Raw genomic sequence first — 20136 nt, 5'->3', positions numbered from 1 at the left:
AGGCACAGGAAAGTTCAGCCACCAATAAAACATACTTTTCCTGTTCTGAACTAATCCATGGCAGTTTTTATTTTCCCCCTTTTCTATTCTGAATTTTGCCCTGTATAATACAGAAACTTGTTAATATCCATTTGTTCCTCCTGAGGGCAAGGTAGATGATCACACCTTCCAAAAAACTCATATCCTTAAGAGGCATGCAATCAAATTATTATGCAGGCAACGGGATAAAAGTAATATCACTTTTCAGCACCTACCCTTAACTCATATTGTAGATAAGGTCAGGGAAATGAAATGTTATACCCCTGTCTGACAGCTGCATTGTGATTAGGAGCATAGAATCATGCAAAATAGGACAGGGCTAAATTATCAAATAGTGGTGTGACTCTGTCTTTGATGATCTAATTCAAGGGTCTTCCACAATGCAATTCTGAATTAAAAGATGGGAAATGGCTCCATTTCTCAGCAGAACATAATCCTGTACACTTGCAGTTGAGGTATAGTTGAGTCATGAACTGGGTCAAATGCTAAAGATGTGGGCATAACTTCAAGTATTTCACATGCATTTACAGTCAGTGGGTACACCAAGGTCCTAAGTCCTAAATAGGTTGAATTCAGGAGTGGTAACAAGCTTGGAATGCATAGGAGAGACAGAAGTCAACAGCACAGCAAGAACCTTCAGGCTGCTCAGCACACAGAATAATATTCATATATGTTGGACTGCTACTCCCATCATCCCAACATGGGCTGCGGTTGAGTTATTGCAGTCCAACATCTGAAGGGCACTAGGTTGGGAAATGCTTCTCTAGAGAGTGAGAGCTAAAGATGTGCTGGGTTCACTCCAACCTATCTGAGTGTCCAGTCAGCCTGCTCATCTTGTATTCTTCACAGCCTGTTGGTTTGCGATAATCGGAATTTGTCCTATGCCAGCACCCCTCCAACACCTTGCCGAAAATAATTCACTGGCAAGAACAGTGTGGCATTATGGCAGCTCTTAAAAGCAATAAATCAGATTAACGATTATTTCAGTGAGTTCCATGTGCCAAAACTAAAAAAACAAAAACAAAACAAAACAAACAACTTAGAGAAGCATATAGATGCTAAAACAGTAGCATAGCAGCTGTACACCAAGAAAAGTAACTATAATTTAGCCTTGATCTGCTTGAAAGGAAATATTTTACTCATTTTATTATTCATTATCCAAAGCACAGCTATGGCTTCACTTTCAGTCATCATCATCATCGTCATCGTTGTTGTTATTAATTTTCTGCACTGCCCCACAGCTGAGCTCTCTGGGCAGTCCATAAAACAGGTAATACAATAAAAATAGATATAAAATCAGAGATACATTAAGTTTAAAATAGTTAAAACTAAATAATAACAACTGAAGACTAGGTAAAACATCAGGATGGCAATTCCCTCAAGCCCCTGGGTATCCAGATTAGTCTTTAAATGCCTTGGCATAGAGGGCCATCTTAATTTTGTGCCAAAATGATGACAAAATTGGCACCAGTTGTGCTTCAGTCGGGAGGCTGATCCATAAGCAGGGGGCCACAACAGAGAAAAGCTTTCCCCTTGGGGCTACCCTCCATGCTTCCCTTGGAGCAAGGCCTCAGAGGCTGAGTGGAGTGACCAAGCATACTGTGGATGGGAGAAGCGCTTCGTCAAGTACTGCAGTCCTAAGCCATGTAAAGTCTTATAGGTTAAAACCAACACCTTCAATTGGGGCCAGAAGCATACAGGCAGCTTCTGAACCATCTCCAAGGGCAGTCTTGTGCAAAGTGCATTGCAGTAATCTAATTTAGAGATCCCCAAAGCATAGATTACTGAAGTCAGGCTATCTCTGTCCAGGTAGGAGTGCAGCTGGGACAACAGCTGAAGCTGGTAGAAACCACTGAGGTCACCTGAGACTCAAGTGAAAGGGATGGATCAAGGAGAACCCCCATGCTATGCACTTGCTCCTTCAGAGGGACTGCAATCACATCTAAAGCAAGTTGAACACCATCCATCCGGTCAGAGGAATTACCCACCAACAGCACCTAAGTCTTGTCTGGATTGAGTTTCAGTTTGTTAGCCCTCATGTAGTCCACTGTTACAGTCAGACCCCGGTTTAGTGCATCCACCGCCTACCTACTGACAATGAAAAGCAGAAATAGAGCTGCTTGTCATCAGCATACTGATGGCAACAAATGCCAAAACTCTGGATGACCCCACTCAGCAGTTTCATGTAGATGTTAAATAGCAAGAAGGACAGAACAGACCCCCGAGGAACTCCATGCTGGAGAATCTACAGTGCTGAACATTATTCTTCAAGCACCACCTTCTGGAGATGGCTCTCCAAGTAGGAGTGGAACCACAGCAATGTGCATCCCCAACTAACTCAGACAGTTCCCCCAGAAGGATTACATGGATGATGGTATCAAAAGCTATTGAGAGGTCCAGCTGTATCGACAAGGTCCTATTCTCACTACTCTCTCTCAGCAAAGGTCATCATACAGGGTGTCCCAGGCTGTTTCTGTGCCAAAACCAGGGCTGAAACCCAATTCAAATGGATTCAGACAGTCAGTCTCATCCAAGAGCATCTGGGGTTGATTGGCAACCACCCTCTCAAAAATCTTGCCCAGGTCAGGAATATTTGCCAAATAATTCAGATATCCCAGGTCAAGAGAAGGATGCAAGTGGACTCACCACCACCTCTTTAAAGAAGCATGGGACCACTCCCTCTAATAAAGAGGCATTTGTGACCTCCCTGGCCCAGCCTGCTATTCCTTCCTAGCTGGTGTTTATAAGCCAGGAAGGACAAAGTTTCAGTATAAAAGTGGTTGCATAAACCTGCCCAAGCACCTTGTCCACATCCTCGAGCACCAACTGAAACTCATTCAATAAAACTGGACCAGATTGTGCCCTGGTCCACAGATACAACTGCTTTAACTCTGGAATCCAAGTGGACACAAAGAGAATTTTTGCTGGGAGTGCCCAGCAAGTAAATCATAGTGGGTTTGAGATAGTTCCAAGATGTCCCTGGGGCCAGAATGCAACAAGTCCTTGAAAACCTCTGTTGGGTGGCAAAAGGAAGACTGAATATAGGTAGTGATGTGTAGTTTCTTTGCTGCCCTCATTGCCTTTAAATATACCTGACTGAAGACACATATTAGGTTACTGTTGCATTCACAGAGACTTTTCCTCCATCTGGACTCTAGCCTTCTCCGAGGTTGTTTCATCACTCTCAGCTCCAGGGTGTACCACAGAGCAATATGAAGGCATTTAAGAGTGAGTTTTACATTCCACCATGTGACTGGGGCTTTGACAGGAGCCCAATGCCCCCTGGAAACCATTTGGATCCATTCGCATCTTGGGGGAGACCCTCTTAATGGGTCCCCCACCTTTGTGAAGGGGAAAAGCTGCTGTCAGTCCAAATCTCAGTAGGCAGTGATCTAACCATGAAAACGGGACTACCGCACCATTGCACTCATTTTACATGCTAGCAAAGTTATGCTCAAAATCGTACAAGCTAGGCTCTAGCAGTATGTGGACCGAGAACTACCAGAAGTACAGGCAGGATTTCGAAGAGGGAGAGGAACTAGAGATCAAATTGCCAACATATGCTGGATCATGGAGAAAGCTAGGGAGTTCCAGAAAAACATCTACTTCTGTTTCATTATGCTAAAGCCTTTGATTGTATAGATCACAACAAACTGTGGCAAGTTCTTAAAGAGATGGGAGTACCAGACCATCTTATTTGTCTCTTGAGCAACCTATATTAAGAAAACATTAAGAAAACTAAGATCATGGCATCCGGTCCTCTCACTTCCTGGCAAATAGATGGGGAAGAAATGGAGGTAGTGACAGATTTTATTTTCCTGGACTCCAAGATCACTGCAGATGGGGACTGCAGCCAAGAAATTAAAAGATGCTTGCTCCTGGGGAGGAAAGCTATGGCAAATCTAGACAGAATACTAAAAAGCAGAGACATCACCCTGCCAACAAAAGTGTGTACAGTCAAGGCTATGGTTTTCCCAGTTGCAATGTATGGCTGTGAAAGCTGGACCATAAGGAAGGCAGAGGACCGAAGGATTGAGGCCTTTGAATTGTGGTGCTGGAGGAGACTCCTGCGAGTCCCTTGCACTGCAAGGCTATCAAACCGGTCAGTCCTAGAGGAGATCAACCCTGACTGCTCTTTAGAAGGCCAGATACTGAAGATGAAACTCAAATACTTTGGCCACCTAATGAGAAGGAAGGACTCCCTGGAGAAGAGCCTAATGCTGGGAACAATAGATGGCAAAAGAAGGAGGGGACGGCAGAGGATGAGGTGGCTGGATGGAGTCACTGAAGCAGTTGGTGTGAGCATAAGTGGACTCCGGGGGATGGTGGAGGACAGGAAGGCCTGGAGGAATGTTGTCCATGGGGTCGCAATGGGTTGGGCACGACTTCGCAACTAACAACAACAAGAACAACATTCTTTTGCAAAGTATGTGAGTGAGTGAGTGAGAGAGAGAGAGAGAATACATTGTGGGACAATACCTCCTTCTCACTGCCATTTTGGCTTGGCACTACAAGAGCATAGCAATGCAAGTGTCTCAAGCACATTACACAATTAGTGGCCTACATTAATTGAAAAAGTATAATATCTGCAGTCTGCATCTGAATTATCAAATATAATAGAAATATATCTGGATACAGAGACAGATGATAGATAGGCTTTATATTAGCACATGTTAATAATGGGATTAATGGTGAAAGCAATACCGTTCATTAGAAATTGGGTAATAAACCAAGGGGCATCATTTTGTTGGATCTCTTTTATTTAAGGGGCTGTCCAAGCTGCATTTCACAATAGTATCAACACTATCTATGCATATTTTGATAGAGAAAAGTCCTACAACTCCCTGCTTTACCCAGTTAGCTAAAAGTACATAGTCCTGTGCTTCTGGAAGGAAAGTTCTGCTCTGCTTCCTCACAGATACAGCAATCACCTCTCGAAAGGGTCCTATTCTAAAAATGCTGCTTGTGGCACAGGAGGCTACTTGGAGGAAAGAAGGGATGGGAACACAAAGATCAGGCAACGCACGATCTTCGAGATATGAGTTCATATTTTTATTCACGTGTTTCTACTTGCTAGCAAAGCTGACATATTTTGCATGGAGCTGAGTGCCAGCCTGAACCACACAGATGGTACAAACATTACAGATTTTATATATATTGCACTGCTGTGCCTAAACTCATTCACCTGTTCATTTTCTGACATGACATATAAAATCAAACACCAATAATGGCTAGCAGCTGCCTACACAAACAAGACAGACTGTACGTAATAAATAGAGAATAAATCTAGTATCTAACATTTCAACATTTAGAAACTAAAGGGAAAATATTTCAGTGCTCAGTGGCATACTGCTACTGACTTAGAAGTCTTAATTCTGCAGTTTGTTAACTCTGTTAAACAAACATCAAAGAGAGAAAGAGATTCCAATGTAAAAGTGCTGAAATAGAATGACTGTATTTAATGGAGACTTAATAAGAATCAAGGAGGGGGTTTTTTTGGTAAATCCAAATATATTTGTTAAATTAGCATGGAAAATCTAATAAAGTAGTACTATTTTTATCAGACATGGTTATTGTGAAGGTTCACTGTTCCTATCTTTTAAGAACATGTTGGTTGTCTTTGAAGATGACTTGGAAATTTCAGTGAGTTCGTCCTTCACTTGAGTACCAATAATGTCCAATAGTTAGAAAATGTCAATCCTTTTAGCCCTTTACCACCTCAACTTACTGATTGTAGATTAACCACCCTAAAATCTCTCTCTCTTTTATAAATTATACTTCAGTCAAACCACCCTCTTAAAATAGAGTCAGAATAAAACAATATATAGAAATGGTTATTTTTGGGAAAAACAACAAGAACAAAGTAGCAGCATCTTGTTTGCAATCTTGGCAACCCTCTTCCAACGATCCTATTGCAAGTACCCTGGGCATCAGTTCTTGCAGCAATGATCATGAAGGCCACAGAATGCAGTTTTGGAATGTTTGATGTTAGCTACTCAACTGGGTATTAATGTAAGTGTGGTAAAAGATTTTTTTCATAAATAACAATAAAGCAGGCCTAATATCCCACTAAGAACTTTCCTCCTCAGTTCTTCACTATTCTTCACATGTCACTGGAACCTGCTTGTGTCTGAGCTGTCTTTTACTGTTTAGGGGGCTGCCATCATCAGCAAAAGGCATTGTTTTCCTATTACCCTCCCGCATTATTCACCAGCTGCAGCTATTTATTTGTGCTGTACATGGATACACATATTTAAAGTGTACTTACTCCCAGTGGAAAGACCGATTTCTGGCAGAAAATACCTACTATCTGACCCAGCCGTTTGTTCCAAAAAGAAAGCTGCGAGGAAGGAAAGAGCAGCTCCAGTGGCAAGAGAGGGTGGAAGGAAAGAGCAGCTCCTGTGGCAATTCTGCATCCTCTTAGCATTTTCTTGTAACTATACTGTTTTATAGATGAAACGCCACAGCAAAATGACAAATACAACACATAAAAGAACAAAAAGGGGCAATAAATCACAAGTGACACTTGCAGCCTATTAAAATGCATTCAGCTGGTGTTGCAGAAAAGAGAGCATTTTCCATTCAGTCTACATTCTACTCTGCAGGATAGAGGGAAGCTGAATCTTTGAACTAGTGCTGTAGCAAATGCTAAGAGCTCTAATCGAAGCAGATGTGCTTGAAAAAAGATTGGTGGCAAAGGCAGGCAGCTGATCCAGGCCGACAATCAGAAGATTTTATCTAACCTGGCTGAAATATTCATAACACAGCCTGTGCACAACTCTGACTCCATTAACCGGATTAGGGATTCTGCCTATGTCAACAGAGAGAGAGCTGTGCCACTGGTCATTTTCAGATTTTGGGGTGACTTCCACACCATCCCAAAATCCACATGTGTGGATCTGGCATTTGCACACATTTGATCTTACTTGTTTGTGTGAATTTATGCACAAATCCCCCATGATGTTTATTTTTATCCTTTTCTCTGTAAGGGGAAATGCACTAATTTGGTATTTCTTATTTTGTGTACTTTTCTGTAGCTAAATTTGCACGAGAATATGCAAAACCAAGAAATCAGTACAGAAGCCCAGCATACTTCATCTGACCTAGGAAAGCCAGCCCACAGTAGAATCCACATGGTGGACTCTTAAGAATACTGAATTCAATTGAGTCCGTTGTACATTTCTTCAACAGCCATACTTGGGTATTTTAGGGGAGCTGAATCCAGTGATTCTGACATCAAGGGTGATGCACCAGGTTTCAGTCCAAAGGCTAAAGCAGCTTTCCATGGTGCAGAACCTAATTTGGGGCTAGGCTTTGGCACCCTGAATAGCTCCTTAAAATTTCAGACTGAACCACAGGGTAAATATACAACCCCACTGACACTGGAGCCACCAGACTCTACTGTTTGAAAATAGCTGACTCTCATTCAGAGCTTTGTTGCCTGTTGTAGGAAACACCTGCATATGAGAAGTCACCATAGCTGAACATAAGGCAAGGAAATGCCCTGAGATGCAACAGTTTACAAAAACCTGGAACCCTTCGTTCCAGATACAAACAACACTATTGGTATAACATCGTAGCAAATAAGGCACAAAGGGCAAACAGGCAATGATAGTTATATAAGAAAACAAAACACTTGAAAGAAAGTTAAAAGCCCGAGCGGAATTTAGAGCAGGTTTCATTCATGCCCAAACCAAACTGGGCAGCCTTCCTCTGCCTGCCACCTTCCAGACAGGTTGCACTCCTGGGAATTGCAGGTCAACATGTCTCATGGGTGCAAAGTTGGGGAAGGCAAAATTTGGACAACCATGGTAAAAGTGACAAAACTGAAGGGTCAATTCTACAGATATCAGTGCTGTTAAATATACTTTTGGCTTAACTGGAATGTTGATGAAGTTGCCTAAATAAAAAGAACCTAAATAAAAAGAACCTAATACAAGAAAAGCCCAGTCAAAGTTTGTAATCTTTAGTAAGTGTGGGAGTTATTTCAGAAACATGTGGATTCTGAATTTAATTTCAGGGCTATTATATATGCATTTATTAATTCTGCTAGTTTCAGCTAACCATTCTGCTGTTTAGCTGACAAAGCTGGAAGGCTGCCTCAGCAACAAATCATGTGGTACTAATTTAGATCATGTTTCACTAAAGGTGCTTAGCAGCTACTGCCTGATACCTCTTCAAGCAGAAAATTCACTTGTACAAGAGGGAAAGAGTGTATCAGAAAGGAAAAGCAGTCTTGCTCCTTACAAACAGGGAATGGAAAGCGCATTTGCTCAGCAGACACACTGTGTTCTGTCATGCACTGGAATTTCTTCTCACCAATAGACATACTACACACCAAGGATGGTATTTTGCTTTGCAGCAGGCAGGATACTTGTAGACTAAAAAGAATATCCCAAGCATTCCTAGCTGCTATGTTTCATTTGAAAGAATGTAATCTATACCATCACTCCTTTAAAATAAGCTTCTCCAGCTTGTGCTCTCCTGGTGTAGCCAGTGGTCATGCTGGTTGGGAAGAAAAGCACTGCAGTGCAACACATCTGGAGAGCACCGGGATGGGAGAACCGTCTAAAGGAGTGGCTAATAACCAGTTTCTTCAAGCAATTATTGATAAATCTTCTCCTTTGGCCAAAAATTCCTGCCAAGCTAGAGGCCTGGTGCCAGAGTCATTGTACTCCTCTATCCCACTTATATTTTCCTGTAGGGCATGCATGAAAAATCACCAGGCAAACTGAGGTCACTTATTAACCTGAAACATCACATTTCAACTACCCACAAAAAAGGTAAGCTAACTATTTATCCCCTCTTCCATTTTCCTTTTAACAAAAACTCTTCTTTTCTTGGTATTTTAATATTTTCTTGTTGCTCCCAAATCACACTGACAATCCATTCTGTACCTTCTAATGCTTTTCACAGAGTTAAGGTTTATATTCTTTGTCATTTGTTAAACCGTTTTATTGCTGTGATTTAAAGTAATATTTTTATAGGCAGTTAGTTAATGCATCTAGTGCCATGTTGGAAATAACTACTTCTGACCCATTCCACATCCACAAAACATGACTTAGGTAAATTTTTGGTCACCTCATTAGCTTAGAAACATAACAATAAATATCACAGTTTCTATATCCACTAGATATATGATATCTACAAGGAAGTGACTTGTTAGGTCTTGTTTATCCATTTGGCCATTATCTTTGGGCAAGAACTTACTAATGCATAATTAGCACTGAATATTGCAGGACCAGTTGCTGGTAATAAAAATCTCTGTACAAGAAAGTAGTAAGGAACACCCCCCCCCCCACACACACACACAACCTTTTTCAGAGGGGAGAAACTCATGCATGCATCTGCAAAAGTTATTTGAAAACTCTGGAAATTTTCAGGATTTCTGTGGAGGTCTGATATCATTGCATGGAAAAATTCATTGCAATGGAGGAGTAAGTTCTTCACTTATTCTTTTTCTTTTGGCCAGGGAAAACATTTGTTTTTAAACCCTGAACAGTTTTGTGAATGGCTAAAGTATGAGAGTAGTTAAAAAATGAATTAAATTATACCTCACCAACAGGCTTGGTTAAATTTTTAACATGACAAACTTGAATATCTGACATATAAGGGTTTTATTTACTTTTATTTTAATGTTATGCTACATTAACTGCATTTAGGGGATTAATATTTTTAAACTTTTCATATAAACACATTCTTGTCCAATCCTAGATGTCGTAAATTAAATGTTTATGAATCAGTCACATGTTCTAGCAATCTAAAAACTAAACCTGAGATATATCTGTGTGAGATGGGTTGGATACAGAGCTCCCAACTCTGCATCCAACTTGGGGAAACTGACTGGGGGAAGCTGACTTTTATATCCTTTCCCTCCTCGAGTACCCCTAAACCCCTGAGGGTTGGAGGGCCCTGTTTGAGCTCTGTTACAGGGGGCTTTGGGGGAAGAAAGAAAGAAATAGAAAATCAGGGAGAGAGACAGGCTTTGTCCAATTTTTGCTATTTTCTCATCAGCACCCTGTGCCACCCTAATCAACAGTGTCCCCAGCCTCCACGGTAGCATTTTTAGCCAGCTGTGGAGGCTTCAAGGGAGGGGACAGTGCAGGAAAATTAGACTGCAAAGCTCCCTTATGTCTCAGTCCGACCCATGTGGAAGTGTTAAGATCCTGAAGAATATGTTAGCTGCTGGAAAGTTAGGACAGACAAAACTATTTATGACATTACAATTTAGTGGGGTCAACCCAATGCTTAAATACACAATGAAACATGCAGTGGAACAGTCTCACACCCATGATTATAGGTGTTCTAATTGTTTGGTATTCAGCAAATTGCTTAACAGATGCAAGGGTTGAACCACAAGAATTCTACAAAGTGGTAAACCAACTACAAGCAAAGAATGATGAGGATGTAAAGGAAAACAAACCCAAAAAGCAAGATGGAAATGGGTAAGATGACTTGTCTATACTTGAGTGTCTGACCTGTTAGTTGGTCGTCGCCTGCAGCAGGGGCGATGCGAATGTATGGTGTTGTAAGCTGAGTCACGATTATCGCAGCTAAGGCAAAGGAAGATTTCCAGGTCAGCATGCATGAGGGAAAAAAAAGCCAGACTGAAGCTAAGCTAGCAAGAAGCAATTTGTTCAAATTTTATTGTTTCAATTCCTTACAAATCAAAAGAAAGAAAGAAAGAAAGAAAGAAAGAAAGAAAGAAAGAAAGAAAGAAAAGAGTGAGTTACACTAATAAATTCCTTTATGTAGTTTTATACATGCCTGGGTAATACGGCTGTTTGAATAAAGGTTGATGGGAACTGGATTGTACACAGATAAGCTGGGGAAAAAATCAAAACTACAGGGACGGTTTCTAGCTAACCATGTGCACAGTGCAGTCCTCACTAACCTTTCTTTGCTCAGGTATTTATGCATATACTCAACTAAACAGAAAAAAAATCAGCAATGGGATAAACTCCCAGTTATGCAGTGCCCCTTGCTGAAGAGTTTTGTTTGACCAAAATGGCCAACTGACAGTATGGACTGTCTCCATGGACTGTATTCAACATTTCTTAGACAATGATCCCCAAAACACTAGTAGAACTGCACTTGCTTCCACCCATGAGCACGACTATATAAAATTTCATAAGCCAGTTCTTACTTATCCTACAAACAGTTTACTGAAAAATTAACTTCTAGCAGTTTTATATTGTAAAGCAGCACAATGCATTTTCCATCTTTAATTTAAAAAGAACTCTTACATGTTATTAGTTTGCTTCTATATCACAAATTGTAAACACCAAATGAAGGGGCTGTCTCTAGACTACCTAAGAAACAAGCTAGCTATTACGACAGGGAGTCCGGAATCTGTCCCTGTTCATTCCCGCTTCCCTCTGTCCCCTCCCCTCTCTCTTTAACTTTATCAAATAGGTGTAGAGGGAGAACTTGATCTGATCCAGATTTGGACCAAAGCACTGAAAGTAGCGGGGCTTTCATTACCCCCCCCCCCCCCCCACCTCACAACATTTTCTCAATGGAAATGTCACACACAGGTACACACATACACACAGTAGCTATTTTCCCGATTAGGAAAAGTGTACTATATGCAAGTAGGACAAGTACCAGTGTTTGGGGGCTACTTTCTAAGAAACAGCAAAGAGAGAAGGGGCTAAACACCCCTCCCCATACATCATGATCCCAATCTCTATCACACTCTTTACACTGATATTTGCTAAACTTTAGAGAAATGAGACTGTCCATGTCAGATTTCACCATAACATGCTATGGTTTAAAACAGAGGTGGGCAACTCGTAGCCCTCCAGGTGTTTTGACATGCAGCTTCCATTATTTGTTACTATTGACTAGCTGATGAGAGTCGTAGCTCCAAACACCTGGAAGATCACAACTTGCCCACTTCTGTTTTAAAGATGCAGGATAATCCCTTGCAAATCAATATCTGAAAGGCCCATGTTTCTGAAAACTGTTGAGTATATTTAGTAATGAGCTAGATGATTCAATTCTTAAAGACTTGACAGTGCCTCACTTATATGCTGCCTTGATAGAGGTAGGTAAACACTGAGCTCTTTCCATCTTGCTATCAGAGCATGCGATGAAATAAGCATGGAGAAATTAATATTCTAAGTGAGTTTACTTAAAGAATTACTTGATGGTTTCTATGCAAAGTACATCCATTTATTGAACATAATGAAAAAGAATATAGTGTGTTACACCTTACTGCCTTGTTATCAATTATATAACACACAGAGTTCTGCTTTTTTTACTTGCATTTTTTCTATGAACATGAGAATGATAAGATATGACTTTTCATAATTTTAATTTATGGTTGCTCATATTTTCAACTAATGAAAGGTTCAGTAAAAATCAAGGTTAAACAAATCCATGGTTTGATTTAAGAATCACATATGTGCAATACCCATTTTACCTATTTTTATAGATGTGACTCCCAGAAATCACTGCGAGAGCCATTCTTACCTCTGAAACTCAAATTGAATGTGCTTATGAGTACTCCCACAGATGGCAGCTGCCCTTCTGCTTTAAATTTCATTTCAGACTGATTAATGTTTATGGCATAAGATGATAATAAGCAACCCCTTTTATGAATATTAAGAGTATGCAGTGCCTTGCATGACTAAAGGGGTTTACTGTTCACATTTATGATACATTTCTCCTCTATATGCAATCAGCAATTCTATAAATAGTTACTAAACTATTGGGTATGTAATATACATTATGTTCAGTGCAGGGAAAAATAAAGCAATGTTTAAAAGGTCAGTTCTAGCAAGCCACATCTGGGAACTGGAATAAGGGGAGTGGGGTGGAAACTGGAAATAAAGGAAAGGATCATACTGAAGCTTGTAAATTTACGTACAACTGCCTGAATGCAGTTAGGTATATGGCAATGAGTGAGGAAGGGAGATTACCCACCATCTGCAGACAATTAAGTTCAAAACCACTGCTGCATAATATTTTGAAATATCTCTATGACACTCTGAAACACTATGATGCTAGTAACTGTTGGTACAAGATTTAAAATAGGATAATACTAACAATAAACCTTCTCTTTTACAACTGATGGAACATTTTCTAGTCTTGCAGGATCAAAACAATAGACAAAGACACTTGAAATTGTAGAAGACGAAGAAATAACCCTCCCAATTAGAATATGAATTGTGGAGAGGGGAGTGGAATAGAAAATTTTCTCATGTCTTAAGGGTGGGCCTTAAAGACATGGATTCTGATTCTAGGAGAGGGAAAAAACTTGGTCTGGATTTCAAAAATATGGTATTTACTGTTTAAATAACCTTGCAGTGATTTAGGATGATAATAAAGACTTGTCTTGTTAAAAAATTAGGCTAACTACGCATGTTTTCTGTTTGATATCCTCTGGTTTCTAAATCATATAATCTTGGAAATAATGGTTGAAATCCTATGGTCTCCCACAATCTTTGGGGTGTGGAGGTAGGATTATTCAGACCGGGGTCCTCCAAACTTGGAGCTTGGACTATGGGGGCCGAGCCACCACACTGCCTGCCTTGCAGCTAGCATGGGGGGAAAAGTCTGAGAGAGGAAGTATACCTGAGCAGTGGGGAAAAGGCGTGTGCTAGGCATGGGCAGCAAAGATGTTGGTGCCAGCTACCGATGCCAATTCCTGCAGGGAACAGACTGTGACATAAATGAGAATGCTCAACACTTTCCACCTGTTGACTCACTTTAATTCGCACCATTCCCTGTGTACTGCTTTACCGAATACACATCTCTCTGACCCTTCAATTAGATGCTAATCAGAAAACAAAGGAGACTCATATGAAAGTTTGTGTGCAGAAACCTTAATTGGTAAATTGTCTCTTGATTCTGGAGTTTTAAGGTACAATCTGTCCGTGGGCGCCTGGTGAATACTGCTTGTTCTGTCTTACCATTTGATGGATTGCTCAATACAAGGAATTACTTGCTTTCATTCCTCTACTTAGCTACTCTATATTTTAATGTATACATTTTTAATGTGAGGTAACAACATATTTCTCTAATTAAGTTGAGAAACACTCATATTCAGACAAGGTAGGGGAAAATTTCCTATCACAGGCTTCATAAGAATATAAGTGAAGCCATGCTGAATCAGACCAAAGGTCCATCTTCAGAGACAATCCCCACCAGAGTTACAAAATCTGGATGGAGTGGTTTAATACTTCATACAATATTTTATAGATATGCCTTAGTTCTCTATTTTGTATTTAATAAAAATATTTTACACTGCTTTTAAGGGGAGAACCCCTTCAAGGTGGTGTACAGGATAAAAATGATAGAAACATATAAAATAAACATGTTATAAATATACAGCAAAATACTGTAAAACAATATAAAAACAGATTAGGCTAAGAAAACATGCCACCTGTAATTTACTAGAAGGCCGGCAAATGCAAGTAAGCCTTCCGAGCTTTCCTGAAGACCTGCAAGGACGAGGCCACAATGGCATATTCCTTGAACTCAGCAGCCTAGCTGCACTTGGCAGCAGACAAGTGTACACAGCTTCTGTATGTGACCTAAAAGTGCAGGTAGGCTAGTAGGGAAAAGACATTTAAGTAACTTGGGTCGAGATCATTTAAAGTGTTAAAGGTTAGGCTGGGGTTTTATGTTCCTGCTGCCAACATAAACTTTTTCAAGCTTATCGAAGTCCCCTTCCCTAATTAAAGAAAGGCAGTGTGGCCTGGTGGTTAGAGTGTAGGACGGGGACTCAGCAGAACTGGGTTCTAGTCCCCACTCAACAAGGAAGTTCACTGGGCGGCTTTGGGCCAGTAATTGTCTCTTACCGCCCTCACGGGGTTCTTATGATGATACAATGGAGGGGAGGGGTACAATTAGGTAAGCAGCCTTAGGTTCCTTGCACGATTAAAAAGGAAGGATATAAAATTAATATAGTAATTTTATATTTGTAAACATAGTATTTACAATTAATAAAATTAATATAGTAATAATGTCAGATTCTAATTAACCTTTCCCCACACCCACTCCAATAATCTCCCCAATCTGATTCAAGGGACAAATGAATGAATCTGTCAGTTTTGCTTTCTCATCCATTCAGATTTTTTCAAAACTCATGTTCTTTCTATAATATTTCTTATAGAAAACTGAAAAAAACTGCAACAAACGGAAACGAATTTCTAACTGATCTACACTGGACAAATTGGTACATGCAGCTACTCTTAACATGTAGAGGACTGTGTTGTACCTGCCTGCCATATTGCTGTTAAGCATGAGAAGGCTTTAAAAAGGGGTGGTGGTGTCAGCCTTAATTCAGCTTCAGAAACAAGCAGAAGCTAAGGACCCAAACCTCAGGGCCTGGATGAACAAATCTAGTTTTGATGTCTAAATATTCCCATTCTGAATATGAAAATCTGAATTTGCAGTTTTTGGTAAATTCTCAAAGAAGCTTTTATGAAATTCTTGTCCATCCCTATGCAGACAACCAGACCTGAAAATGTTCCCCTCGGCTCCAGAACACTGGGTTGAACCAAGTTTCTCAGCCGACTATCATGGTGGATTCCTTGCCTTCTGAGATGAAATATCTTCATAGCAGGTTTGCTCCAGCTTTCTCTAAAGTCTTACCACTGGCCAGAGATGACCAGGACATAGCAGTAAGAAATCCCCTTGTTGTGTCCTCCTTGAATTTCTTAAGACCAACTGCTGATCTGGATGTTGCAAGTGCTCAATTTGTGTCATCAGTGATTCCAACCACTTGCCTAAGCTCTGTAGTTGCTTTCCTTTTCTTCAGGCTCGTCTCTCTAGGAACCAGAGACAAGTGTCCCCGCTTGTTTTGGTGAAGTGCTAAATTCCTGATGTGCAAAAAATGGGTACCACTTGTGGAATGGAATTAGCTAAAGGCCCTGCTTGTGGAGTGGCTTGCTTGGATACTGCCCTGCAACCCAGAATACCTATTCGAAGAAGGCTGTCTCCTCATGAATAGCTAAAAGATAAATCCTGCCAACTCCTGCCTGGCTGAGCAGCTGACTTACAGACCAACTGCTGTTCTGAAACTCGGTAACATTTGATACCTGTCATACAAGATCTGGCCATGAATCTTCTAGTTCACTCCTCTAGGAACTGACGCTTGTGCCTTTGAGTTCCTTGAGTTCTTCCAGAGACATAACCTTAGATTTTACTTGTTTCTTAGCTACAACTTTGATTTCAATGCTTGTGACCAAAGCAGAACCATCATACTCTTTTAAACTTTATCTTTTCCTGATCTCCTTTATGGTAGAATTAGTACCTGCTTAATTACACCAACTTAAATCAATAAATCTTTCTGTCACTTTTTAAATAGTAGAACTGGCCTTACCTAAAGAATATGGCACATTACTACATACTGTATAATTTATCTAGATTTTTAACAGTAAGGTAAATCTATAATTTTATAAAGACATTTTTAGAATATGTATTTTTAGAATACACAAATACACATTTGTAGAAGAATCCCTTGATTTTTAATTTCCCCCCCATCCTAACATGCAGCTTGCAGCACTTTTGTTGATAGTTGCTCACCAGGTGTCTCTCTGAGAATCCTACAAACTTTCCAGAGATTCTACAAAGTACTCAAAAATATGCTTTCACAACATAAAATGAACTGGCATATGCTTTATATAAAAGCTGAATCTCTTTCTTTTCCATCCCCTAAGATGCTACTTTGAGGTCATCTGTTGCTATGGTAGCTACTTCACTGCAGAAAATACCTTTTTTTCCCTAAGTAAAAGGAGTAAAGAAGGTTCAGCCAATCATTGAAAGAAATGACAGAATTAATTTTTTAAGATTCACAGGCCTATGGGTCTCAAAGGGCAGAATGGTAGGAACTGCAGAAATGTTCCCCCAAATTTCAGCAGAAAGTATGTAAAAAGTGGTTACACTTTTTCACTTTCTGGGGCACCCAGAGTCTTGGGAAAGGGTGGTAGAAGCATAGAATGCTGAGAACCATTTGGTCAGAGCAGATAAAGTTAGAGGATCTTGCAGTGACAGAGATGATATAAACACCACCCACTGTCACAAGAAAGTTCCTTCTTGCAGCTTTGCTTTAACTTTTAGCTTACCATCTGACAGCTCTGGACTGCATAATGAATTAATTTATTTGCATCCTCTCTTGGTCAATAGCCATTGTTGGTACCTAATGCACTTTGATAGCAGTCAGTTCCCAACACATTGACCTAGTATTTTCTTTAAAAATACAGTTTTCACAAATTGTGTTTTGCACAAATTACAAGTCAGGATCAAACTAAACAAATATGTACAAATGTGCCATTAAAAATTAACAACACAGAAATCTGTTTACTGACTCAAATACAAGTTAGTGGGATGTGAGAAGCAGAATAAAATCAGGAGGTTAAACCAAACATTTGCATGCATCTCTGATCCAGACATACAGATGAAACTGAAGCTGGGAAGAGGGAAAGCAAACATCCCACCATGGATGTGAGGTACCAGTCACGACAACCAGAGCTAAGAGGCATACACAGACATGCCTCCTTGTAAGTACGATCTATTGGGGAGAATGACTCTGGCTCCAAATGAAATGTGGATACCAGTGCTGAGTGAGATATTCCTTTTATGGTGACAGGGCAATCCTTCAACCAAGCACAATTCAATACACAACTGCTCAGAAGTGAGGCTCATTGAATTCAGGGCAGTTCATTCCAGATGAATGGAATATACAATAGTGGCCTGATCCAAGGTGGTCAGACAGGGAACTCCAGGGGTTTCTTCAGTGATACTGTATGCTCTCTTTGAGACAAACATGACTATAGCTGAATACTCTTAAGATCCCATGGGCAGCCCACCCAGGTAAATACACAGGGATTGCAGCCCCAGCTAAACCAGTGATGCCTCTTCACATCTCAGAAGCAAATCAGTCAGCTTTGTTCATGAATGGCATGATGCTTTGCAAGGGAAACAGCAAGCAGGAAGCAGGCAATTCCTCATCGGCACACATGGACCAGCAACTACGACAATTGCCCGTGGCAGGCAGAAGCAATGCAGATGCAACCACACACACACACAAAAACCCATTATCTACAACAGGGTGGCCTACCAAACAATTCCACCAACGGAGCAATAATGCCCCAATAGGGCAAAGATATCCAAATTCAACATGAAAGTATTCAGCAGCAGCACCATCCATGTTGTTCAACAAAGGTTGAGTCCAAGGATGCTGTGCTGCATGATACATCTAAGTTAAATCATCCCTAATGAATAGCTATCCAGCTGCACCTAAAATGCCTCCAGTGTACAAGTATCCTCGACTTCCTTAGGTAATTAGCTCCATTGTTGTATTGCTGTAATTGTCAGGAAATTTTTCCTGATGTTCAGTAGGAATCTGGCTTCCTCGAACTTAAGCCCATTATTCTGTGTCCTGCAGTCTATGATTAAGAAAAGATCCTGAGTCTTCTTTGAGTGACCATCTTTCAAATACTTGACAAACATGATTGTACCTCTCTTCAGTCTTCTCTTCTCAAGGCAAAACATGTCCAAGTCTTCTAGTTTCTCCCCACAGGGTTTTGCTTTTAGCCTCAAAAAAAGCAAAGGTGTGGCACCTTGCCATGGTCATGGGTATCATTACAGCAGCGTAGACAGTTGCCCATTCATGGAAATCCTTGACATCCTATATAGCATGGCCATGAGGTGCAGTATCCTCTGCTTCATCTCTGTCCTCCCCTCTGTACTTGCTCCCAGTTTATGAAAGGATATGCTTTGCTGGATGCTCCTCCCGTTTCCCCATCACTGTCGGCAAGGTATTCCCACAGGATGCTGACTTCCTTGCTCTTCCCTATAATGCCCTGACTGTGCCCCCGCACAGTGAGTTTTCCTGCAAGGGTCCAAGCATTCTGTGAACCCTCTTCCCATTTTCCCTATATGTTCCCATTTACTCCGTGCATTGATCTTTTTGTTGCCGATATTGTGGTGGTGTGCGGGATGGGCTTCAGCACGGTTTGCCCCAGCTGTGTCTGTGGGGTGCTGGGCCTCATTTCCATAATCATGACTGCTTCACTGGACTGTTTCTTTGGGCATGCTGTGTCCTCTTGTCTTAAGTCCCGTGTGTGCTTGTTTGCCTTTACAGGAGTGAGCGGACCCCCTCCCTGTTTGACAGGACAGACACATCTATGCCTGTGCATGCATGTGCTTATTAACTGTCAGCAGATAGCTGCTCGGTGCAAGGGCAGGGTGTTTATATAGGATTTGGCTCATGATCCTTGAATAGGAGCTGCTGTTTTTCAACCTACTTGTAGAATCATAGACTAGCAGATTCGGAAGGGGGCAGACAGCCATTGAGTCCAACCCCCTGCTCAGTGCAGGGCTCCAAATTACACTATTCCTCTCAAATGGCTCTACAGTTGAATGCCTCTAGGGTGGGAGAGCCCATGACCTCCCAGGTAATTGGTTCCAATTATGAGTTACAAGGCTTGTTTTATTCATGGTGCCTTACTGCATCTCCTTTTAACGTGTGGCTTCTTCTGCATCAAGCCAAGAGCCCACTGGATGTGGTGACACAAGGCAGTAATCCAAGTTGGGGATTTAAGATTGCTCCCAGATCGGGACACAGTTGTTAGATCACCAACTGATGTTAAGCAATTCATCTAGCTATTTATAGTAAATTGGGGAAAATGCTTCCTTTCTGTTGGGTTGCTCATTTTTACATGTCAAAGTGAAAACTAGACACAAATTCACATTACCAGGAATGATAGAAGCAACATGATCAGAATGAGCCCAACATGGAGGCCATATAATGTTTAATATGCCATCACATAGAACACTCCAAATCAGATATTTATGTATGTTACTTTGAACAAAAGAATAAGAAGAATATAATTATGCCAATAGTGGCATATTATATAAATGGAAAGACTAGTGCTTCTGTTAGCAAAGCAGCTTGAGAAAAGCCAATGGTGACTGAAGGAATTAATGTGGCTGCAATCTGTATCACTGGGTTGATTGTTCTAATCCCGGAATTTCAGTACAGGCTTGTTGGGTTCTGTCAAGGGACTGCTCCTAGGAAAAAAAGAGGGGCTTTTAAAACTTCCTTTCTTCCTATAAAAGCACTTGCTTGAGACAGTAACT

General features: G+C 40.8%; 1 protein-coding gene across 19 annotated transcripts in view; it reads right to left on the bottom strand.

The window, feature by feature from the left end:
- The window catches only part of PTPRM (protein tyrosine phosphatase receptor type M), a 504993-nt gene that overhangs the window by 179266 nt on the left and 305591 nt on the right, over window positions 1-20136 (bottom strand). For 11 of the 19 annotated variants that reach the window (XM_044426600.1, XM_044426602.1, XM_044426601.1 and 8 more), the window contains exon 14: window positions 10518-10592. The exons of the other annotated variants lie outside the window; for them this stretch is intronic. In XM_044426600.1, coding sequence (XP_044282535.1) covers window positions 10518-10592 — 75 coding nt within the window. The remainder of the gene's footprint in view (window positions 1-10517; window positions 10593-20136) is intronic. 19 annotated transcript variants of the gene reach the window in all.

Source organism: Varanus komodoensis, unplaced genomic scaffold, assembly GCF_004798865.1.
Source record: "Varanus komodoensis strain SLA01 unplaced genomic scaffold, ASM479886v1 scaffold17, whole genome shotgun sequence".
Lineage (NCBI taxonomy): Eukaryota > Metazoa > Chordata > Lepidosauria > Squamata > Varanidae > Varanus > Varanus komodoensis.
Note: the sequence above shows the minus strand (reverse complement) of the source record. Positions and strands in the feature narration are given on the sequence as shown.